Source organism: Ambystoma mexicanum, chromosome 14 (assembly GCF_040938575.1).
Source record: "Ambystoma mexicanum isolate Mex_15411 chromosome 14, UKY_AmexF1_1, whole genome shotgun sequence".
Classification (NCBI taxonomy): domain Eukaryota; kingdom Metazoa; phylum Chordata; class Amphibia; order Caudata; family Ambystomatidae; genus Ambystoma; species Ambystoma mexicanum.
Genome location: NC_090940.1, coordinates 147,224,391 through 147,250,103, shown reverse-complemented (window position 1 = coordinate 147,250,103; position 25,713 = coordinate 147,224,391). Strand labels below are relative to the sequence as shown.

The following is a 25,713-nucleotide window of genomic DNA, read 5'->3' as shown; positions in this document are numbered from 1 at the left end:
CCCACTGGTCCCTATTCACGAAGCTACACTTAAGTACTCTACTAATTGGAGCTGTAATATAGCAGATTGTATACATCTAATTATTGTTGCAGTCCATCTGTGCTCTGTCTAGATCCCATGTGTATGTGCCATGGACGGGGACTGGGACTCTCTCGGTGACAGGGGAAACCACATGCTTCGTGATGCAACCCTTGGGAGGTGGTAGGTGGAAGGTCTCCCAGTCTCTTTCAAAGGCTGCCTCAGATGCCCTGCAATCACCTCTAACTGGAAAGATCTATAGACTACCACAAAGGAAAGTCTCTCATGAGGAGTGAAGGTGGGTGCCTGCTACTTCCACCCTGGTCACAAGGTGGCAACAGGCTATTTGAAAGCTTGAGCTGTGAGCTGCTGCGACAGGGGCCACATTGGACTACCTGTACATAAGTGATAACCTATGGACATACACCTGGGAGGAGTTGGAACTGTACGGACACGCACCGGTAGTATGGCCTAAGACTAAAGGGGATAAAGATGCACCAGCCAGCATTCTCCTTGTAGCAATTAGTGCCCAAGCTAAACTTTAAAACGAGGCAAGAAGCCTCCAGAGTTTGAGTGAGTTAGGTCAGTGTTTCAGGGAAGTGTGATTTCAATGAGAATAACGGGAGAAGGGAAGAACCATAGGTGGCCAGTGCCTCGGGGCCTTGATATAGAAATTAGCATGAGGCCCTGTGCACTAAAGCACAAGAGTGAGTATATGCCATGCTTAGGGAGCTATCCCATAGTCTTGGTCGTTGCTGGAAATGCAACAGAGCTTAAATGCTTAATAGATGTTTTGACCCTTGAAGCCTGAACATAGCTTGTAGTGGGCTCACACTCGGGTGGGTTTTCCTTGAAGGAATGGATCTCTAAAGGGAGAGTGGTAGAAGGAGACCCAGGAATGGCAAACTCCCAAAAGACTCAATGACATCCTTCTATTCACCTTGATTCCCTCGTACTGAAAGGTCTTCCTTCAATAGCTTCAGGAACACCTGATTTGCTGTTAACTGCAAACGGGCATGTAGAAATAAAAACTGGTTACTTTTCATTGTGTGTCTTGTCCTGTTAGGGGCATTTTCCTAAAGTCTATCAGCAGGTGAGAGACTATAAAACTAACCTTTTGGTATACAGGCCCCAACTCTTAGTATGCGTCTGTACTACCCAAAGGTTTGGTAGTGTGGCAGATCAGCCAGGCTTATTTTATGAGGAGGATGATATGATATGTTAAGTTATTTAAAAAGCGCTTAATACCCAGAGGTTTCTAAGCGCGGACCCGGGGATCGAACCTGTGTTGCTCCACGTTGTCTTGCTTCCCAGGCGAGAACATTGCAGCTGACCTATCCTACCGAGATGTGAGCTGTAGGTAAGTACAATGAACTCAGTAAATAAATAGGCCCAAAGAAACTCTTACACACTTGCAGTTATACTGAAATGGACATTTATTTTACGTACACAAGGCAAATGTGAGTAAATACTATTTAGACCAACCAACACAAATAGAAAACAAAAGCAACACTTTAGAAGGTGAAGGCTTCTTCAATAGTAGTGGCTTGCACCAGTCATGAACACATTTCAGTGATAAATCAATTCACTTCTTAAAGTCGTTCAATGTTCTGTTGTAAGGAAAAAGGCTTATTCAGCACTTCAAACAGCAATATAATACTTTACAATACTTTTAAGTGAGTCTAATACTTTAGCTGTACATTCCCTAACTAGTTAAAGAGTTCTTCAAAGTCAATTGAGGGGTGCAAAGTCATGTGCAGCAGTATAAAAGGCAAAGTACTTTGTGTTTTTTTATAAAAAATGTGTGTATACTTTGTGTTATATTGGTTAAATATAACCTATAACACATTAACATAAAAATACACAAGTCCATATAGATAATACAAAATAACAAATATCTATACAGAAAATAACAAAAAAATACATTTCTATATACATCATTCGAGCAATCCTACTTCCCAAAATTCAGATAAACTGCTTAAGATCTAATTAAAATCAAACCAAGTTTAAGATAAATTCAGAACCCTCATGATTTCCTGCCACATATAAAACAGAGTAAAATGCATCAGCAAATTGTCAAGCCAAAAATGGTCAGTGCTGATCAAATTCATGTCATATATCCGCCTAAGAATGGCCTTTTCATAGATCGGAATCAATTTATAACCGTCGGTCAATAAATGTCTTTCTGTTTCAGGCTCAAGAAGACATGCTCGATGTTAGGGAGAATTCTCTGTTTAGGCTGAATTTCCCTACCTAGTGAGTCCCCCAGCAGCTTTGCTGGATTTCTGGGGTTTCTTTTTTTCTCCTGCCAAGAGTGAGACTCTTTTACCCTCACTCTTGGACATATTGAAGTGTGTTTTCTTGGTTAAACCTTGTGTTGAATGGGCTATGGGGTCTTTTACTCCATAGGGCCTCATGTATTTTTGTGATGTGGGTTACACAGCACCCTCTGTGCCGTGACCCAGGGGTGTCCTAGGGACTCCCCAACATAGACTCCATACCCTGGGACTGACTACTGTCTCCCAGGGCATGTAAAGTCACCAAAGACTTTGCTAGTCTTGAATCCTGAACAGAACCAGTACAAACCATCATATTGTGGACGTACTGGCTGGGGCAATTCGATTGCCCCAGGGTCTTTTAGTCGAGGGGGCACGTCTCCGTCCCCCCTGATCGAGTTTTGGCTGGTGGCAGTGGAAACTACTTTTTATATTCGACCGCAAATATTTCCCTATGGGATTTCCCATTGTTTTAGGCTAACACATTTAATTATTTATTTACGGTAGCCTTAAACATACCGCCGGTTTATATATTTATTATTATAACTCCGGTTGGGACTTTTTGCCAAAACTTGATTCTAAAATGGCGTTGGCGTTCGCCTCTGTAACTCTGACCCAAAGTGGAGCCCTTTGTTCCACTTTTGGCGGGCTTCTCCACAGAAGCCCTCCAAAGTGGTGCCACTCTGTCTGGGGTACTTAGGAGGGGTGGAGGGGGATTTAGGCACCCTGGACTGAGTTACCTTGGTAACTCAAGTCGCACTCCGTCCTGATTGGCCCAAGTGGTGAGCCGGCCGGCTCACCACTTAGCATGTTTGAGTGACAGCTAGGCTGGGTGAATGGGGGTTTGCTGCATAAAAGCAGGGCTTTGGGGACTGGAACTTCAGAAGTCGCCACAGGACCAAGAATCCGACGAGGGAAGAGCTGAGCCGACCTGCTTCGACGACACCACCCGGTGGAGCCCTGCTGAACCGTCTCACCACTTTTCCCGACGACCGAGGAGAACTCTTAACAGAGTGACTCCTTCCCTTGACTGGTGGGGACAACCAGTTTTTCGCCTTCTTTTCGCTTCTCGAGGTATCTCGTGGCCGCCTTGCCAGTGCCAAGCACCCCGGCAACCGGAACTCCACCACCTTTTACCCCAACCACGAAAGTCGGTACAACCCTTTAACCGGAGGACTCCGCGGCTGGTTTCTTCCCGGGCAGTGCAACGACCTTCTTCTTCTGCTCTTCAGCGAGAACTTCTTCTCCCCTGACCGACGTCGAGCCTTGCTGCCACTGCCTGGAACAACTGCCACCGCTGGAGGATCCTTTCCACTTAAGGTACCGTGTTCCGCCTGGCTTCCCTTGCCACCGACTGTACGGGGTAGATTTAGCCCCCGGCTTTCGAACCTGGGAGTGCCTGGGACACCCTGGCTAAACTTTCTAAGCCACTCTAAACTCTTTCTAACTCTTTGCAGACTTTGAATCCTTAAACAACAGTGTGATCTTGGGCACATTTTCGCTCCGGCTACTCTAAGAGTGGGCCCTGCCTAGTGACTTTTGCTCACCTGTGACTTTGTGCTTCTGTGAGTCTATTGCAAGTGTTCTGGACCTTAGAGTGGTGTGTTTAACCCATTCCTGTTTCTTTTTACCCCTTTCTTGAACCTACTAGAGTGTCATCTAACGTTAAGCGCTCACCTCTGTTTTAATTATGTGGTGTTAACTTAGAGTTGTCTAGATAGGAGTAAGGGTTGGAACTGCTTTCATTATAACTGTGTTTGAAGTGTTTTTACTATATTTTGCTAGAGTGATTTCAACTTATGTGTGTTTTATAAATAAATAACTATATACTTTTGAAACCAAGCTCTGGTCAGTGTTTGCTTGTGCTATTGTGTCTGAGTACATATTGTGTATACTTTGCATACTGCCTAACTCTTCTTGAGGGAAGTCTGACTGCTCAGCCACAGCTACCAGGTAAATCTGGGTGGTGCGGACTGCTACCAAGTGGGTTTACTGCTATACCTGTAGTCTTAAATCTTTTGCAGTGTTCCCCAAGGGAACTGCACAGGTTTCTGCCTAACACTCGACATAAGCGATTCTTGAAGGAAATCTTGAGCCACGCACCTCTAGTAGCAGGAGTAGGGAGTTGATTAAGTCTCAGAGGATAAAACTTCTTACTTTGCCATTCTGGATGTTCCTCATATAATTGCAAATAGAGTTAATAGAGAAAGCTTGCTTGGCAAATACTTTATAAGGAGATTTCCCAGCCAAATGCTGGGTATGCTTATTCTGGTCCCAAACAACTGCTTTTGTCTTTATTTCTGCAAATTTAGATGCTAAGGACTCCTCCGGATAACAGGTACAGGTACAGCCAATTTCTTCCAAGAAGGTTATCATCTCCCCATGCCACTGCTTAGGGGTATGGTGGCAGATTAAATTAACATCCTTGCCCAGGAACAGGGCATAAGGGGATTAAGAGTTATCCTTGCTCATCAAACATTTAACATAAAATGAGCAGGCTGCAATCATCTTCCTGGTAGACCGGCAGATGAGACCCAATTCAAAGCATACAGCTTCCATTGGGACTGCAGGTGATAGATAGCCCTAAAATGTTTTTCGAAAGTCTTCCTTCAAGAACATCAAGCCATGCAGTCTCTCAGTTAGTAAAATCCTCCAATCCATACAATATACTGGAAACAACGCAGGCATTGTACAACTTAACCAGGCCCTCCATAGAGTAACAACCTGAGTTAGAAATAGAGGTTCTAATGGCCTTAAACCTGGGCACTGCTTTACTCATGGCGAGCTTGGTAAAGCCCCTCCTGTCCAATGTATTATTAATGAGTGCGCACAGATAAATTTAACTAGGCACTTCCTCTAGACTCTCTTTCTGGATAGAACGGTTACATCTTTTTATTTTCTTCCGGTTAGCCTTGATGATCATGATTTTAGTTATGAGAGGTTTAATTATAGATTATGGGCCGAAGGCAGTAAGGCTGTGTTGTAGTCCTATTGCGGTTTGATCCAAAAGGATAATATCATCTGCGTATGACGACCAAGTAATAGGACAAGATTGCACACGCGGTGGGTGGTTATGACAATTCTTTAAAACATTTTCAAACCAGCAATATAAATATTAAAATATGTAGGTGCCAAAGTACATCCTTGTTTCAGCCCATAATTTACAGAAATATTTCCACTCAAGACCCCAGCCAGGTTTATTTTAATGTGAATAAAATTATTATGATATAAGGATTTTGCAAAGTGAAGTATTTGTGGATGCATAATTTTCTTTTCCATTTTATCCCAAAATATCTGCCTATATACCATATCAAAAGCCTTAGTAGAATCGATAAAACAAATATATAAAACCTTATCTTTTGATAAAAATGTGCTACGAATAAAATGCATAAGAATCCAAATATTTGATACAGTGCTAAAACCTTTACGGAATCCCGTAATCGGACTACTAAAATATCCTCTTTTACAATCTAGGAGTTTATATAATCAAGAAGGTTACTACACATCTTGGCACTTGTGTCAATCATTGCAAGGATTCTATAGTTCCCATGTGAATCCCTGCTACCTTTTTTATATAGATAGGAATTAAAAGTGATTTTTGCCAGGATCTAGGTACCAGACCTGTATCTATAACCTCACAAAAAATAATATAGAATACTTTTGCCCATATTATCGGGGCCACCTTGTACAAGGCATTAGGCAGACAATGTGGGCCTGGTGCTTTCAATGCTTTTAGTTTAATAATAATTTTCACAATATCATCTTCTGTAAACGAGAAAAAGCTCTTATCAAACCGTGTCTGGTAATCCTCTTTATCTTCGACATCCTGTCTAGAATATAAAGAAAGTATGGAGTCTTTCCATGCCATGTTTGATATTTGATAAATTTATTTCGTATTACAGCTACCTGATATAAATTTGTTGAAATAATGCCAACATTGTTGCATATTCTTGTTAAGCAGGACTAAGTATACATTTTTCCATTCGGCCTAGGTGATCATGCCCTTGTACATTCTGTACCAGTTCTTAAACAGCCTTTTAATTTATTGGTCTCAACAATTGGCTCAATAGGATCATACATATACTTATTACCCAAGGGCACCTCACGCCTTGATTCCTTTTTCTTCTCGGCAACCACATGATCATATATATATTTCTGTTTTGGTCCTTAAAAGTAATTTTTTCTGGCATTTCAGAAACATCAGAAGAGTGAGCTGAATAGTTTGATAATAAGAATCCAGGTCTTCAAAAACAGGCACAGTCTGCACGCACAGCATTCAACAACTGCTGATTAATTGTTTGCGTGTTTGAGGCAGACCAGCTAATTTGGTTTCCTTGGGCATTCATCTTCAAGTTGCCCCTGATAGTACCTTGAGTTGGACCATTAACCTCTATGAAACATTGTACTACCACATGGTTGCTTAAAGTATTTGGGGTGAGCTTAAAGCCCTTAATCCTTTCAAAACCCTTTTGATTTGTTAGAGTAAGGTCTATCCAAGAAAACGACAGACCATTCAACCAAGTATAAAAAACATCATTGTAACCCATAAGAAGCACTTGTAACAGCTGTTGAGAGTTAATGAAACATAACCAAGGATTCACTTCCAATATTAATTCATCCTCACCGGGTTCAATTGCCCATATACCCAGGTCATTCATAACATATGAATAATCTTTCAGGAAACGTACTTTCTTATCAGGGAAACGGGGGTGCTGACAGTTAAAATCTCCCATGATATACCAGATTTCTGTTGGATTTCCAACCTTCCATAAGTCCAACAACAATACTTTAATTACTATCAAGTAGAATGCTTTAGTGGAATAAAAAGTTAATAGGAACCTCGGAAAGGACTCCCTATAGGTGCACAAGATGTTAGGCCTGGCACCGGGTATGGGTGAACACCCAAACTCTAGATACAGCACTCCAGTGAAACATTGGCTTGAGGTAAGTACTACCTTGAGCCCCACAGTACCTTAGGCGTATTGAAAAAGATGCAGCTGTATTCTTTCCTGTGAAGCATTGGTGGACTGTCGCGAGAAAGGACCCTCGGCAAGGAATTCTTTGGACTTTGTCGGTCTGTGGTTTTGGTGCCTTTTACAAATTCCAACTAAACGATCACTGCCCAGTCAATATGCCTAGATTCTGCAGTACTGCACTCTGGTGAGGGGACTTTGAGGAGGGGGATCTTGTCTCTAGAGGTCCAACTGGAGCTCACCAAAGTTCTGGGAGAATTTGTTCACAGGAAGACGATGCACTGCAATTGCATCAGAGGTGCCCAGGTATTTACGGTGTGCAACCATGGAAGGACACAGCACATCGGGGAATGGCTCGTTCTGTAGGTCGTCTTATGCCTAGTCCTTATGCCTAGTCTTATGCCTAGTTGGTCCCACCAGCCAAAGGGAAGGAGTCGTCCTCGTCGAAGCTCCACTGTCGATTGGAAAACGGGGTCCGAACAGTAGTGGTCTCTTTGCTGTTACTGGATGGGCCTGCCAACGGCTTTGATAGTCTACTGCTTTGGATCATCAGTTTCAGTGGTAGATGTGCCTTCTGTCTCAGCAACATCATCTTTTATTGGGATTTCCTATTCATTCATCTGCAAACTCTCCCTGCAGTAGTTACAGAAAGGGCCGGGTGGCTGTCCAATCAGGACAGCCAGCCCACCAGTGCAAACTGGTTCCATTCAGGCACATCAGCAGACAAAGCATAGTAGAGTTTCGGGATCCTCCCATGCTTCCTATCCTCGCTAACACACTGAAGCCTTGTCGGGCTACACAAAGAGTTCCAGCCGAAGACAAAATTCACATCAAGACCCCCCCCCCCCCCAAGGATGGCATAAGGGTTGAGAAAGAACAACCACACTGCCAGCATTCTTGGAGTTCTCCCTCTCCAGATCAGCTATTCAGGTTTGTATCTGCATTTGCTGCGCAGGACACATACCTTCCTCTGCGGCCGCCCGAGACACTGTGCTTAGTCCATTGTTGGTTTTTATACAATGTGGCCAACAGTGTCTGGGCCCAATCGTCTCTTTCACATTTTCCATTGCTCCGCAGGGCCAACTTGTTCCAGTACTTGGTTTTCTTCGTCTCAGTACTTTCCAGAACCTTGAAGTAGTCTGTTTTATAACAGTATATAGATCTCCTATCTACAAAGAGGTTAGCAGAAGAGGGAGAGGCTAGAGTGTGGGGGTGTGATATTCTCATAAGGGCTGAACCCTACACAGTTGTCCTTCTCAGTAGGGCGTGGGCGGGAATCCCTCCCCATGTGAACCTCCTGTTTTATACCACCCTCAGGGGGACTATCGGGTCACCGCCTCACCACCCTTGTCTCATGGGAAAGGGCTCCCCCAAGGGAGAAGTGACAACATCCAGTGATACGTCACATAGCATATAAGACCCAATAGTCTGTGAGCTGCACATATTGTTTCAAAGGCTTAGCCTATGGGTTCCAGTTCTGCCGAAATATTTCTCTCCACAAATGTTTCAGTGATTCCTCTTTAGACAATTCTTCATATTCACACCTTTATGGAGTCACCCACTTCTCAAAAATCACCTGCAGTTACCGGGAACAGTAGCGTTTATCAAGGCAATAAAGTACCAATTAAAGTAGTGTGACGGTGTCGCAACCTTATTTATAAGGCAAACCTTTTTCTGAACTCTACATAATCATCCTCTGCACTGCCTCTGGGTTCATTTCTGAAATATTAGGAACAATTTCTCTAAATGATTTCAATGTGCCATATCGGTACACACAACACTTTTTTATCAAAGCAATGCATATCTGCATGTTCAATGCAAAGCCAGATGATACTTAGTACAGAGAAAGGGATTTATATGAATCACAAAACACTGCTCATGTATGTCGAGCCACAACATTTTCACTCATTGCTAGCCATTGGTGAGTGATAATTCACTCTTGGCGAGTTTGAAATGGAGGCCTTTCTGCCGAGCAGAGCTTGTATTCGTGCACATTTACTCATGCACAGGACTGTGATGTTTATGATTGGCTAGCAACTTACAAATATTTCACTCTGATTATGTTGTCCATTATCATTCCATCTTCAGCATTTATCCTGCAGAAAAGCGGATTTGAATTCAACATTGAAGCTGACTGGTTCTTCCTATTTAATGGAAAAAAAGGTAGAGAGGGATTCACTCTGTTTGTAGTGGTGCAGGACAAAAGTCCCATGGCGTGGTAACAGTTTCAGCGAATCTACACCACATCCCATACTACCCTATTTTTTATTAATTTATTTATATGTTTATATAGCGCTGCAGCCCGCGGGCATCAGAGCGCATTACAAAGAGACAAACTTAAGTAACAAGAAAACAGGACATGGCATGGGCCACATTGAACATTACGTATAAATAAGAAGTATTAAGCTAGCTGATGTATCTAGGAGTTGGGATCTTATTTAAACAGAAGTGTCTTTAATTGTTTTCTGAAACGTAAATGATTAGTTTCCAATCTCAGTGCGGGAGGAAGTTTGTTCCATTTTATGACGGCTTTGGTCGTGAAAGCCCTAACTAGTCCTTTTGCTTTTTTAGCTGGAACAGCTTGGAGAAGGCCAGTATTGTTTGATCTCAAATTACAATATGATTCATGCACAAATGTAGTGTGCCACTGGAGATGAGACTGTAGCAGACGCAATCCGATGTTCCTCCTCGAGGGTGGCTAAGGCAGGATCCTGCAGGCCAGCTAAATGTCTCAAGGCATGGTAAGCATAGCCCCCTCCCCCCCAGTATAGGGAAACGAGAATGGAAGGGATGGTCTACGGGGCCCAGAATGCACTCATCAGTAATGTAGAGATATTTAACGTCACCACCAAGCCCGACTTGTGGACCTTGGAGACTATGCAAGATCCATGGTTATTAGCAAAGCTTCTGCTGGAAGAAACAAGCAGCTATGACTCATTCCGTGAACGTGTGGTCACTTCAAACCACAGGATCAGTGGAGATGAGGGAAGAGCACAGGAACGCAACGCCATGGTCTGTGGGAAACACAGTTGGAGGGGATGCTCAGCCAGGGAGATAAAAGAGCAGAGGACCGACTGTCGATATTGGCCCGTCCTGATGAGGGGGAACAGACAGCAGATCAACAGAATGGCGTAGTCCCACATTCTGCTTAGAAGACCCATTCAGGGTGATGCTGCAGCAGAGTCGCATAGCAATTTGCTGTGCAATTCTATAGGTTTGCTAATTAATTTGACACTTGTGTAGCAAAACTAGCAATTTACTTTATCCTATTCAATGAAAGCACAGCTCACCCTGTATTTGTCTCGTGCCTTCAGGGCTTTCGCTGCACCAAATTGTGTCTGTGAAAGTTCAAAGGGGCTAATAGAGGGAGAGAGTAAGAGTACAACAGTAATCCTCTCCTCCACGCTTTAGTGCCAAAGGCCCGTGTGGGCGTGCTAGGCAAGATTATTTTTCAAACAATTTCAAACCAGAAGTAAAATGGGAGGATACTTTAACCAAGCTAACTATATCCTGTCTGGGAAAGACCAGTATATGTACATTTTATTTTCTTTTTGAAAGCCAGTCCTGCAATTCCATTTATAAAAATGTAGGCTGATACACAGTGCATAATCATAGTATTGCAACTGTAAAACACTACATTGTCTCCATGCTTTATAGTAAAGTTTGCGTTAGTGTATCTGAATCCCATAGTGTCAACTATATTTAATATTCTTTCGGAAGATACATCATATTGAGGAAGTGAACACTTTTGAAAATGGACATGATCACGTTGCCAAATGCTTTCAATGGCAAACCAAGTTCTGTGACTTGCTTTGCATACATCTTTGCAACTAGTGCTCGCTGCATGAGCTGATCCCATACTCCTTGACATTCTGTTATCACCCTGTTGCTGTTTACCAGCCACCCTGAAAGCGAGATGGCCGTAAACTACAATATTCCACCTGTTTGGACAGTTCTTTACCTGCTAAGCCATCCTCTTCGCTTAGCCTCTTACTTTCTTTCCTCTTACATAATGAATGCACAAAGCTAATTAGAGGTTTACACAAAGTAGTGATTAATAGTTCAATCCAGTCTGTACATCAACATATCTACTGCATTAGCATACATTGTATTAAGCCTCCAGAGCTCGTTTTGCTCTATGATTAGGATTGCATTATATTTTAGCACCTGTGGGAGACAGCTGGCCACACTGTTTTCAGAGCCTTTTTTACAATATCTATTTGTGTCCATTCATGCTGCTAAACGTTTATATTTCACAAACACTCATTCAGGGATAACAAAGTCTACTCATCCACTCAGCTAGTCAAGTAAAACTTTGGAAAGGGTACCATTTGCACGGGATGTTTGAAACGTATATGTAACATTTACTTTGTTGGCAGTAAGTACACGTTTACCTTTGCATGGATGTCCTTTGGGTGGCAGCCGTGTGCAAATGAGTGGGTCTGTGGCGACATGCACCCTTTTAACAGAAAGCGCATTTACATATTTTGTCATCCGTTGCTATGGGTCGAGTGCATTTCTCTTAGGCCGTGTCAGTAAACTAAGTTTATCGACCTACCGGTCTAGCAGAATTTTAAAGAATTTGACAGGCCTGACTCATCTCGTGAATGTCTGTCTTCAGCGGTACACAAAAATGCTCCATTGTTGCTAATTTTATGTCCTGGGTACATAAAAAAATATTAGTACAACATTGCTAATCAAATGGGTTTGTTTGCTAATCAAGAACATTTTAATTTGCAATTTCTGCTAATCAATTTTTGAAAACTAATTTGCCTTGTACTACCAGAGAAAGGTAATCCGGAAATTCCTGTAAGTATCCAATCCGAATCACATGTTCGAAAACAAATAGTAAATAGCCAATGGTGTGAGAAGGGAGAGGAACAGAGCCTCCCCCTGAACTATAGGAGGGGCAAGTAAAACCCAAAAAGGGGGAGAATCTTGGAGGAGGCACCTCCTGACACATGTGACAAATGCATAGATGTTGCTTGTTCCAGAGGGGGAGCCCTTTCCCAGGAGGCCATGGAGGTGAGCCCGCTACCAGATAGTCCTCCTGGGTGTTGTACACAGCGGGAGGATCTCATAGGGAGAGACTCCCCCTCAGGGGACAAGGACAAATATCTATGGTAGAATGCAGTATATTCCCCCTCTCGAACATCCCTCCTAACCCTACACATATGGTACACCCCAGTACCGTACCCAGTCACCCCATGTATATCTGTAGAGCAAGTGACATAATAATGACTGGGATGAAGAAGAGTCCAAACTACCCACTGGAGACTGGTAGCGCTCAAACTGAGACGAGGACGAGGTGCGGAGCCATGAATATCGCAACAAGAACTAAGAGTGAGCGTTCTAGTGGTTACCAAACAGCAATTAAGGATCTGGAAATAAAAACCATAGTATTGCAGAATTGGTTGAAACCAGGCATCGGGTGCAAAGGATCTCCAATGAGGGAGATCTGAATCCTGTCTGGGATCTGACATGAAACAGAGGGCGCAGGTGGAGAGCCGCAAGACTTCCTGGAGGGATTTGCAGGAAAGCCCAAAGTCGTATCCTAAGCCTCGCTTGGAGGAACCTGGAAGGAGAGAAGCTGTACCCTATCTTGCGACCCGGAGTCAAGTTTGCCATGGCAGGAAGCCAAGTAATACCTCATCTCTCTAACGTGGGACCCTGAGGCAGAGGGTGAGAAACACCTCTAAAAAACCTGCAGGAGAGGGTCCAGCATGAACATATGCACTGTAAGAGAGAATCAAGGACATTTTGCACCAAAGCAGAAAGCCCTGAGAGCTATGGCTGCTGGGTGCATTTGTCACAGGACCCTGTAAATTCAGTAACGAATGGGGTTGCTGTGCACCCCTGAAACCCGTGAAGTGCTAGAACAAGGTCTGAACAGCAACCTCCTAAGAAGAAAGAAACCAACCAGCACCTCCACCTGCTGTGAAGGCTCTGGGAATCTGGGATACACTGACCTGGCAGGCCAAATTGGAGCTTCGTTATCCACGCATTAACAAACCCGTCCGGGACCAGGAAGAGTCCACAGAGACCTGAGAAAGGGTGGAAGGAGAACACATGCCTTGGAATCAGGGAGACTGAGTAATCGCTGAAAGACCCATTTTACAGGTATGCTTTTGAAGTGTGCTATGTGAGAAACATGAAGGTACTCTCACATCTACTCCTCAGGGATTTTGGATCCCGACCCTGGGGGTGGACTAGCGAGGGAGGATCACCTGGGTGGGAGGATCCTTGGGGATTGGAGAGAGAGGGTACCTGATGGCGAGACATGGTATCCCCCCCTTCACTAACACTGACTTTTCAGTCCGTCCTTTCCAGCTTTTCCCTGTAATCTTAACTTCAAGTGCTCAGAAGAGGAAGAGACAACTAAGAGTAATGGACACTTCCTATTCGTACTGGAATGAAAAAGAGGGAGCCTAAACACTACAGAGCTATAGGTCAGGCATGTCCCAGTAATTGCCTTAATTGCAGGGATGCAAAACCAACAAGAGAAGTACACCTGAACACCCTTGATGGGTTACAGGTGTATAAAAAGGTAGAGTGGCAGGAGCAAGGAAGAGAGAGGAAAGCCACAGTAGGTAAGAGCTGCAGGGAGGCCAGCACAACCTGCGAGAAGCCAGAGGAGAACGGGACGCTGAGATGCTGAAGGACTGCAGAACCAGCAGAGTATCATTGTGTGGCGAGGGAACCCTGTCTCCAGGGAGCAAGAGAAGGGATCTGTGGAAAGTGGTGGTCCCTTCACTATGGCCAAGAAATGCTTGTTCCCTTGAATGGTATCAATTCAGGGCTGTCCCAAGGGCAGGTGGTGAGACCCTGATATCAAGTCCAAGAAATCAGTGTAAAAAGGAAACGGAGGAGAAGAATGCTGTGACCAGCGAGTTTCAAAGGAATGCAAGAAACCCGGTGCGCATATGAGAGAGACTGAATTATATTGTATCGGAGTGGTCGCGTGCAATCGGCACGCTCTCGAAAGCCTCTGGTAAACGCAAACTGAAAGGAATGCATTGTTTGAAAGGGGTTATTGTAGAAACACTATGTCAGAGTGGTCACGTTTGAGCCATACGTGTTCAAAAGTCTCTGATTAACCAAGAACATTGGGAAAGTAACATGAAGTGGAATACTGTGTATAAGTGAGTGAAAGCTATGGATGAACAGCCAAGGGATGCCAGTGAAGTGTGAGCAAAATGCGGAACTGGATAAAAGCAAGATGAACAAGTAAGATGAAGGCTGTGAATTAAAGCCAACAAAGTACATTTTTTGGAAAAGAGGGCTAAAGAAGTAGCAAGAAGGCAAATCAATCTATGAACTTGAGTCTTTGTAAACCACCAAGGTGGCAGAAAGCTGGACAAGGGCAACTGGTGGCGTGACCTGTAATGGGTGGGCCATGCAGCCTGTGAACTGCGCTTACACCAGGAAACCCCAACAAATCTAAGAAAAGTGTGAACGCAACTACGAAACATGATAAAGCTGATGAGTGTGAGCTTGTTTTTGTGAACCAGTGCTTCAAGTTTGGGCAAGGGAACCCCGAGCTCCTTTGGAAAATTGTTTTGTGTAACTGTGCTTGAAGCCTGGGGAAGGGTCTCTGAGCTCCCTAGGAACATTAGTTTTGTTAACCAGTACTTTAAGCTTGGGCAAGGAAACCCTAGGTCCTGAAGGAACATTTGAAACTTAAAATTGTTGGAACTGTATTCTGAACTTGCGAAGGTAGCTGCAGACTGCTCCAGACTTTCTTTTGAACACTTTTTGATTTAGAATAACCCTAGACTACATTTCTGTATTAGACATGAGGGCAAGCATAGGTTTTGACACACAGACTCTTGATTTGGATTTATATACATAGACTTTCCTTAGTTTCTTTAGGTAGGGCGCTCGCCACCATAATTATAGGGCAAGTTAGGTATTACACCCATCCTGATACTTAAAAAAGATTCCATTGTTGAATTCACACCCTGTTGTCTGTGTCATCTCTTGATGCCATGCCTGTCTCACAGTTAGCATAGGATGGACTTGTGAAGACTAGGTTTATGGTCTTTTGGTCATGCCAATCTTTGGAACTTTTATTTGCTTAAAATGGTGGTCTTCAAACTTTTTAGGCCTGGGCCACTGTGAGCAAAATGTGGGCAGGCCTGGCCCCTGAAAAATGCCAAATGGCTAAGTCCAAATGACTATGAACTATTGCACGCTGTTGCTGCATCCCGCTCCCAGTATAGTCCCTGGCCTCCCCCAACTGCACCCATCATAGTCTCTGGGCTCCCTCATCCGATTCCTACCCCAGTCCCTGGGCTCTTGCCACTCCACCACAGTGCCTGATTCTCTCCACCTGGCTCAGAGCACAGTCCCTGTGCTCCCACGCACCCTGCTCCCAGCACGGTCCCTGGGATACCCCACAACGCTTCCAGCACAGTCCCAGGGCTTCGTCGTGCCCCGCTCCAACTACTCCACACCCTGCATAGTCCCTGGGCAAAAACAGCAGCAAGGCTCTCCCACCCACTCTTAAAAAGAATCTGAGGGCCCCTCCTTACTTCGTATAATCTGCACCCCTTTCGTTACTGCGGCTGGATTCAAACATCTTGGAAGTACTCAGTCTGGAAAGGGACAGAGCACGCTTCCTGGGACAGCCACTCCCACTGACCGTAGGCCTGGCCCCTGTCACACTGAGCATGTGTGGTGGGGGCCATGTTAGGTTGGGATATGCTCCCCTTTTTCATTTTTTTTGTGGGCATTTCAAGCTAGGGTTTCACACCCCACCCGGGAAACGGGCCACCCGCTCTCCAGTTTCAAGACCTCTGGCTTGGAGGATCCTTGGCTCAGGACTGCTTAAGAATAGCTTCGACTTTCTACTGGCCATTGAATAATTAAGTTTAATTATTTTCCTTGTAAATACAATTTCAATGATGCTTTAGAAAGGGTAACATTTTATATATGTATAAAAGCTCATTTATAAAATAACGGCTAATTGAAAAATTTAAAAGAGAAAGGCAATGCAAAACAAGCAGAGGAACGACTCTGAGCTGGTGAAAAGCAGTTCAGTGTGGTTTGTGTAGTTATAAAAGGGCATTGCTAACAATAGCTGCCAACAGTGACAGCGCCATACATAGACTGCATTCATATTGCTAAACCGGCCACTCGATGATGATGATGATGATGATGATGATGATGATAATATTGATGTACCGAAAAGAAGGATGCCTTCATATCTATTAATGGCAATTGGAATACATACATTATTTGTGCAGCAGCAAATCAAGAGTGTGTGACTAAAGAAGGAAGGTGCATAGCAGAAAAGATCAGAAGACCTGCGTAAGGAATGTACTGATTGCAGCGTTAGTGCCGACTTATTATAAAACAAAGGGATCAATATAATTAACAGTATTGACACAGCACAGGCTACCAAATGAAACCATCAACATAATTTGCATGAACACATTAACTTAACTTGAAGCAATCCAATAAAAAATAAATTCAGTGTTCATTATTTCCAGACGCTGCGGTATGCTCCAAATGTTAGAACGAAAAGCTGTAGGATGTAGTCAGTTCATCTAGGATGAATAGTATTTCTTTCCATGACACTTGGGTAGCTGATACGTTTTGACTCATGAAAGTACCTCGCAACACTGGACTTGACATTGAAGTGGGTATATCTGACTTGCGCTCTATTATTATTGTCCCTCAGTTTGTGACACGTTTGTTCAATGTAAAGACTGCCACAAAGGCACCTCAAACAATAAATAACTTTTTCAGTTACATTATAAAATGACTGCACAGGATTTTGTTGTTGCTTCCCCGTCCATCTTCAGTATTTAAGTAAATATGACTGTCCCATTTCCATGTTATGTTTTGATAATCTACCATAATGTATCAGAAAGCTGGAAAGTGAAAGGTCATGGTTTCTCCATATGGTAACATTGTCACTGTGCACGTGGCCCTTCATCATTGCCATTTCTGCCTGTAGGTGATCTATCTGGAGGTGAAGAAGCAGTGTGTTAAAGCAGCACACTTAAACAGGAAATGATTTAGGAACTGTATGATCCCTAGTACCAATGGACAATGGGATATCAAGATCACGTTGATTCATCCTCTTATTATTTTTACGAAGTTATGTTTGTGAGGCCTGCCTGGTAAGGATTTTACTCCATTCACAGAAACCTCTGTTAGCTAAAATGGCAGATAAGAGGTCAGCCTTTGAGACAAAAGAAATGGAAATTCATGCTTTGCCAAAGGACAAATATGCACACACACACAAAGTGGTCTCCTTTTGTCAACGGGCATATGTTTGTGCTAATCTGGTTGGGGATCAGGAAATCTCGTGCTCCTGTAAGTCTCAGGGACCCCCAGGCAAGACTTTTCTACATGCTTTCTAGAGCACTTCAAATCATGCTTCTTAATATTGGTCAACATCAATATAATGTGCACATGAATAAAGCAATCCTTATTAAAGCTGCTGGTCTGCACTCTCTGTATCATTCAAACAGAGGGCAATCCATCAGAACAGGGTACGTGGAACCTCCTTCACCTCTGCGGTGGAAAGGGATTCATTATGATGTTGAACACTTCTAAACCTTAACAGCCACGGTTGCCATAGCATCATCTACCTCTATTCACAATTTTACTGCCATTCTGAAAAGATAGTCAATTATGGGAGCTATTAAATAAAATTGTGGTTGCAACCTATTTGTTTTGCTACCGCGAAGAAATGGTTATAACCCACCATTTTAACATGTTTCAGGTTGCAGTCTGACATGATTTCATACAGTTCTGACCGGGGAGGCAGAAATGAATTTATTCTTAAAAACCCTTTTTTGAAGTATTAAAAAAACCCATACTTTGCTTAGCAAAGCAATATCCGCATTACAAAGCATTTCCTCCCTACTGCTTCAGCACCCAGATTGAGCATGGATACTGATTCATGACTAGAACATCACATGACTAGAACATCAAATACATTATTTTTATTTGTTTAATTCTTTTAATTTCAGGTGCTGGAGGCAATGGCTGGCCGTCTAATTCATAATAAATTGTTGTCTGTTAAGGATATTCCCCATTTAACAAAATACCAGATCGTTCTTTCAAGAGATCAATTTAGGAAAAACCCGCCAACAAACATTAAGGTAAGCCTATTTTCTTAAGTTCGGAGGCTTGTACTTCGAAACAAAATTTATTTTTCAACATTTACAGAAGGAATTATAATCTAGTTTTTAATTGCAGTCCCTTCATGAGCCCATCTCCGATTTGTAGAAGGTTGACTTTCTAATTGTCTCTTTTTACTTGTGTCATTTTGAGTCTAGCTATAGGTTTGTGTTTCTCTCTCCCTCACTCTATAATGTAGTTGCTTTGTAGTAGCCGGGCCGAAGTGTGTGGGCATATTATGTGCCACTTCAGAAACAGGTTGAACATACTTACCATACAAGTATTTTGTAAGTACATCATTTGCCCCCTCCTTCACACAAAAACTTTACAGGGAATTAAAGATTTATTAAGTGGGCTGGGGTTACTTTTTGTTTGGACTATACATGAAGACTGGCAACACAAGAATAATCACGATTTTCTGAAACTCTTTCTTGGGTGAACTACAGTGGCGAATGCAGGGATACCATCTTATCCTCCCTGATGATTTCTACATTTTGGGCTTGCGTGGGGGAGTGGAGGCTGCTCTGCACAAATCTTTTATGTGCACAATATTTTTTGCCACATAGTGTAACAGATTTATTTAGGAAGAGCATATCCGCCCAAAGGGGGAGACTCTTGGCACAGATATTTATTGCCTTGTTAACACATCATTGTGAAATTAAACACCTTAAGGTATTTCAGCGCTGCTTGAAATGTGTAGTCTGCCAGAGTCCCAGAGTTCATTTGAACTCCTCTATTTTTTTGCAGTTACATTTGTTAGTGGTCAGTGGGACTGTAATTTGCACTCTGGTGTTTCTCTGCCTAATAATAGGTTTACATAGGCAAGGTAATGGCCCTCGTTACAAGGTTGCCGGTATAATGCTGGTGATTCCGGGGATCCAGTAGCACCATTTCCAGCAGCCGTAACCACAGAAGCACCGGCACATCACAACATAGTCTGTGCGCACATTACGGCATACTGTAAACTGTGCCACCGTTATGACGGAGACACATTTGTTGCATACTTTTGCTGGTGTTCCCGTCATTGAAAATGATGGTGGCACTGTTACCGGCGTGTATGCAACGGAAGCACTTTGACCAGAAACATTATCGCAAGAACTGGAAGCTCGCCAGTGGCCATTTTGAACACAATCCATATAAAATCATCCACTTCCTGTTGCCATCCGGTCACTGTAACGCCAGCATCAAGTCTGCAGCATCGAAGTCATGTGTCCCAGCTGTCTGCCAGAGGAAACCACGCTTCACAGAGCGAGAATTGTCAGTGCAGACACAATTGTGGCCAATGCTTTGGACTTATTTGCAACAGACCACAGGCGGACAAGCCAAATGCAAAAGACTGCAATATGGGAAGTGGTGGCCCAGAAGGTGTTTGCTGTGGGCCCCATACCCAGCACGCCAAAAGATTTCCACAAGCGGCCCACAGGAAGGAAAGCATGGCATCTGGAAGCAGGACGGCCTCCCCAATCATCAAGTTGATGGCCTGGGAGAACACCTGCAGCACTGTGCTGCATCTCAAAAGCATCGAGGAAGTTGGAGTGGCTGACGCAGGCACACAAGCAGAGGGCGGTGAATACAACGTGCAACACCAAAACACTGACTACTGGCATGCAAATGTAGCACACAACACACAGGCACATGTCCAATTGCACGACAACAGACCACATTCAGCCCATACAGTGGCCAACGAACCATGATCATTGCCCATGGGTGCACAAACACCCCCCTCCCCTTCCAAACACATCTGCCCATATGAGTACGGGTAATGTGCAGACATCAACAACATGAGAAGCAACACCTACATGAGGCACACACCCTCTAAGGCAGCATGCATGCACCACATGCAATCTTCCCCGTCACACACTCGCATGCACGCATCCAAAGCCCCCTGACATACCTGGCGCTGGCATGGTTGATCGGTGTCCTGTCTGACCAACACCCCCAGGTGCAACAGTGTCCTTCCCACCTTTCCACCTCACTCCCCCACCTGTGGCGTCCCTCAGGGCACCATTCAAATCCAATGGCTCTCCAACACCAACCTTGCACATCTGGCCCACTCGATCAACACCATTGCAGCCCACTCCCAGTGTCATGCTGATGACACACTGCCCATCTGCAGACTCCAATCCCGTACTGCCTCTCCATCCCTTGTCAAACATGATTGCCTGACTGCAACGTGCCCTGCCGACGATCCCTGCCTCAATCTCAGCCAGACAGAGAAGACCCTCATTGTGACTGCTGCTCCATGACACCCATCCACTCCCTGGCCATCCTCGATGTGCCCCCTCCCCATATCCCCCTGAGAGGCCAGAGACCCTGTTGACACCATTGACCCATCTCACAAACCATGGCAAGAGGGCCAACTCGCAGCAGCACCCCCACCTCAGAGGCACCCTCCCCTACCCCCAGAAGCCCAAGGTCTCCAGATCACTCGTTCCCACAGGGCATAACAGCAACAGCCCTCCCTCATTGTACCTCTTGCCTCCCTTTGCCCCCTCCTACTAATCCAGAATAGTGCAGCGTGAATCAACCTAGGCCTCAAGCCCTGGGCCTGCTTCCTTCCAATCCTGGAATCCCTCCACTGGCTCCCTGTGAACTGGGGCCTGTTTCTCCCCCCCCCCCCCCCCCATTGAGTCGCACTGCTGCTAGCCCATGCACGGACAGTCACACCCAGCAACCCTCACAGGCACTTGCCTATGGCCATCCTTCCCTTGACAAGCCTGAATCTGGGCCAGCCCATCCTTCGCACTGTACTCCCTTCCCTCCTTTCACCCCTTGCATCTGCCCCTGTGGCTCCCATCCCTTGCACTATGCCCCTCCCATTCCGGTAGCCACCCCCCCCAGCCACCCGCATGACATGTGCCCTGCACTTTCACACTAACAATGACACAAGACCAAGTACGGCCGTATCGCCTGATTTGTCCTCACATGTCCACCACCATCTTGCTTGTGGCACCTGGTAACATGTGTAAATGCATCAGGCCTTTTGGCAATGCATGATCTGTAGACACCATGCACAGGCATCAGGTCACACGCTGTTTGAACTGCAAGTAGCAAGGCCATAGGATGGCACATAGGTGACTAACGGCATGCATATCTTGCACCCACGGGCACGTCATCTGACAGTGATCAGGGTGGCCCAAGCACCTCACGGACAGCCACACGGAGCAGGAGAGTGATGCCACGCCACACTGCTGCCAAACCAACACCAGCAACGGCCACAGAAGGCACAGGGCCAGCAAGTCTGCCACCTGCCCCTGCAGCTGCTCCTGCTGCCCCTACAGAGGCGCCACCAGGACATACACCCCTCCCACCCACTAGCCCCCCCCCCATGTATGTGGATGGATCTACAGACAACGATGCCGGGCAGGAGGCCGGGGACACGACAGAGGGGACCTCTGAGCACACACTCTACCACCGTCCCTCATTCAGCCCCTCTGCCATCCACAGCCCACCTCCGCCACCCATCCCAAGCATCAGGGACACGGATGCACGGCTACAGCTCATCGAGGACCGGGATGACCAGATGACGGGACTCTTGTGCCAGCACCTGGAGGAGGCCAGGTTGATGCTGGAGGAGACAGGATTGAGAGCGTGCAGGCCACCGACTGGCGCTGTGCACGTCCCCTGCGCCGGTAGTAATGCGCACATCTCGGCACTGGCTGAGACCCTCGCCCTTTCCCTGCAGGTGGCACTAGAGCGCAGGCACATGGCAGGTTCAGACCCACCCTTATCAATCACTGCACCAGCCAGCTCACAACAGAGCAGGTTGAGTGCTTTATTTGTGTGCAGATGCACATGCAGTGTGTGCCATGGGTCGTGTGCAGGTGCTGTGTGCTCAGAAGTAGTTGTGCATGAGTTTCTGGTGGGCTGCACCCCATCCATGTCATCCCTGTTGTGGAGTTGTCCCATGTCTGCAGCTGCATCCACTTCGCTGTCATCTGCATAATCCGCCATAGGCATGTACGGGGGCAAGAGAATGTTGCGCCTGATGCACTTATTGTGCAACATGGCACAGGCCAGGACTATCTTACCCACTTTCACTGGCTTGTACATCAGTGTTCCACCAGAGCGGTGAAGGCAACAAAACCTCCCCTACAACAGTCCAAAGGTCTGCTCAATTGTTGCACTTGTTCTGATGTGCGCACAGTTGTACGCTGTTTCCTGGTGGCTATGTGGGTGTCTCAGTGGTCATCCACCATGGTAGTAAGGGATAGCCGGAATCACCTGCATGGAAAGGGACACAGGGAGGGACATGTCATTGAGATGATTAGGCAGTCCATGCATTTTGGGATGTAGCTGTGACGCACGCATCTGGGTCTGTGTGCTTGCGGCCCATCGATAACCTTGCTGCACCCTGTGACAGGTAATGCTGGTCAGAGCATGTGTAGGATCAGACTAACAAGGATGGGTTGGCGGTGGCGGTGAGCGGGGCATAGTGAGGACACGCTGTGCTTTGTGGCATGGGAGAGATGCATTATGGTACCTGTGGTGCATTACATGTGCCACTTTTTGTGTTTGTGAGTACCGTACATCAATTAGTTGTTTTGATCGAGGTACAAGTTTGAAAGAACCACTTTTTTTTTAATCTAGGGTACCTGAAGTCAATGTCATAATCTAGTCTCTCGAAGATTGGTATTTGCTCTTTTATGACATTCACAATGAAGGGCGAATTGGAATGAATACAGGTTGAAGGAACCCATGTGTTGCCCATGAACTCAATATACTCGATGCCCTTGGAGCTTAAAACTCTGAAGTGCATGGATTCGGGAGAACAATAATATGTGAGTGATTTAAAGGCTTCAAATTTGAGTCCGAAAATAGGTTAGTTGTTGTAAAGGAGGATTTGTTAGTAAGAAAATGTGGGCTAGTAAGGGAGGTGGTGCTAGAGAGCCCAACCCTCATGGCCGACCCTCTCTCTCTGAGCTCTGTTACTACCTGGGAGCCATAATTTGATATCCTGTAGTAATCCTGACTGTTACATGACCAAACATGGCGCGGCAAGCCCCTGATTGCCTGGTGCACCGGTGGCTGTAATCACTGGAGGATTGGCACCTCCCTTCCTCGTCACCCAGCCCGACTTCTTGAGTGGTCCAACAACGGCAGTTCTGCATGGCGGATACACGCCGGTGACAGCAGGTAAGCGGTCCCCGGATGCATGGGACCCATGCTGCTGGTGTTGGTGAAAAGGGACTGGGAATCTGGAACCTGCAAGTGCAGCGGGACACTGTGACCCACAGGGGGACTGCCCCTCCATTACTGCACAAAAAGATCTGTAGTGGAGGAGCGGTGCGGATGCTGCATGTTTCGTCCTCATCGAGGTGCGGGCAAGTCATTTGAGGCAAGGGGGTGAGCGGTCTACAACCTGGGGGGTCCTTGGTGGATGCTGCTGGACAGTGGTAGCGGTGGTGAGGTACAAGTGAGAATTCTGGCCACGGGAGAAGGTGGATGGGTCTCACTTAAGGGCTACAGTTATAGGGGCCATACAGACTTCATTGAGGGTCATTGGTCCTGTTTTGAAGACCAGTAGCTGGGGACCGACTGATCTTGTGATGCTAAATGTATGAGGAATGTGTGTAAGCATTGTATGGGTCTGGCAAATCTAGAGGTTAAGCCTGCCTGGGGTTTAATATGCAGCTGGAGGCCTGCGATGTAAGGGAGGGAGTTGCCCTGTTGGTTGTGTAGCGGTCATGGCCAGCTGAGGTACGATGTGCGACAGCACTGCTCAAGTTGAAGAGACTTGGACGCCTTGCAGCTTGCACAGCAATCAAGGGCCAGCAGCAAAAACTGGAATAATGCATTGGGGGACAAAGCCAAACAAGCCAAGGCCAGAACGCCCCAGGTGGTTGAGGGACGGGGTCTGGGGCCTGCTGAAGAGTGTTAAGATGGGCCAACTATTGGAAGCAATTTAGGGCTCAAGGGTGTCCTTGGAGAACGAAGTCCAGGTGGTGTCAGTTGAACTTGCACTGGTGAGGTCTAACTTACAGAAAATAGGGGAACAGGTGACGTTGGTGGAACAAAGAGTGAGTGGTGTTGAGGATATTTTATTTATTGGATATTTGTAAGGCGCATATACGACAAATGGAGTTTCAATGTGCCACAAAATTTAAAAGTGGGGGGGCAGAAAGGGGATAAAGATGATGACGGTCCTACTAGACCTTGTGACATTCCGATCGTGCAAGTGCAGAAACAAGAAGGGAGAGGAGAGGAGGGGAGGGAAGTGCCAGTCTGAGCGGGTGCGAAGTGTTAGCGTGGGAATGGAAGTACAGGGTAAAGAGCCAATTAACATTTCTTTGGATTAGCAAACTGCCCCATTTGATTAGCAATTGTGTACTAATATTGGTAAGGTCACCAGAAGTTATTTGTACCCAAGATATGAAATGAGCAACAATAGAGCAGTTTTGCGTACCACTGAAATACAACTTAGTTTCCCTATTCATCCTAAGAGAAATGCACTCGACCCATAGAAATGGAGGGCAACAAATGCAATTTGTATACAATGGTGCATGTCACTACAAACCAGCTTTGTTTGGCACACTGCTGCCACGCGGAGGCCAGCCATGCACAGTGAAACTTTTATTTGACATTTCTGCAAAGTAAATGTTATATAAAAGTTTCAAACATCTCTTGCAAAGGCTACTCGCCCTTCATTAAATGTACTCGACTATGCGAGTGGGCGAAAAGGCTTTGCGAGCCACCACTGAGTGTCTGTAAAAGGTTAGCTGCATGAATGGACAAAAATACATACATGTGATAAAAAGGCTCTGAAAACAGTTTGGCCAGCTGTCTCCTGCAGGTGTAATATATTATGCAATTGTAATCATAAAACGAAAGAGAGCTCCTGAGGCCAACTAAAGTGTTTGGTATTGCAATAGATCTGTAAATGTACAGATTCGATGTAACTATTGATCACTATTCTGCATAAGCATCTAGTTCGCTTTGTGTATTCATTATGTAAGAGGAAAGAAAGACTAAGCAGAGTGGATTGCGTAGCAGGCAGAGAACTGAGCAAACTAGATGGAATATTTTGGTTTTTGGTCGTCTCAATTTCAGGGTACCTGGTCTAAAGCAACTGGGTGATACTTTAGAATGTCTAGGAGTATGTGCCCACTCATGGGTTGAGCACCAGTTACAAGATTTATGCAACCTGCAGGTTACAGAATTCGGTTTGCCATCAGAAGCATTTGATCATGTACATTTTCAAAGTGTTGATTATGATGCCTCTTCCCCAACAAAATGAAATATAGTTGACACAATGAAATTTAGATACACTAACCTAAACTTTACAGTAAAGCATTGAGATGATGCAG

The 25,713-nt window shown here is 45.2% G+C and overlaps 1 protein-coding gene across 2 annotated transcripts in view; it reads left to right on the top strand.

Moving 5' to 3' along the window:
• The window catches only part of FANCM (FA complementation group M), a 1,896,264-nt gene that overhangs the window by 591,741 nt on the left and 1,278,810 nt on the right, over window positions 1-25,713 (top strand). For both annotated transcript variants that reach the window (XM_069638749.1, XM_069638750.1), the window contains one exon: window positions 18,256-18,387. In XM_069638749.1, coding sequence (XP_069494850.1) covers window positions 18,256-18,387 — 132 coding nt within the window. The remainder of the gene's footprint in view (window positions 1-18,255; window positions 18,388-25,713) is intronic.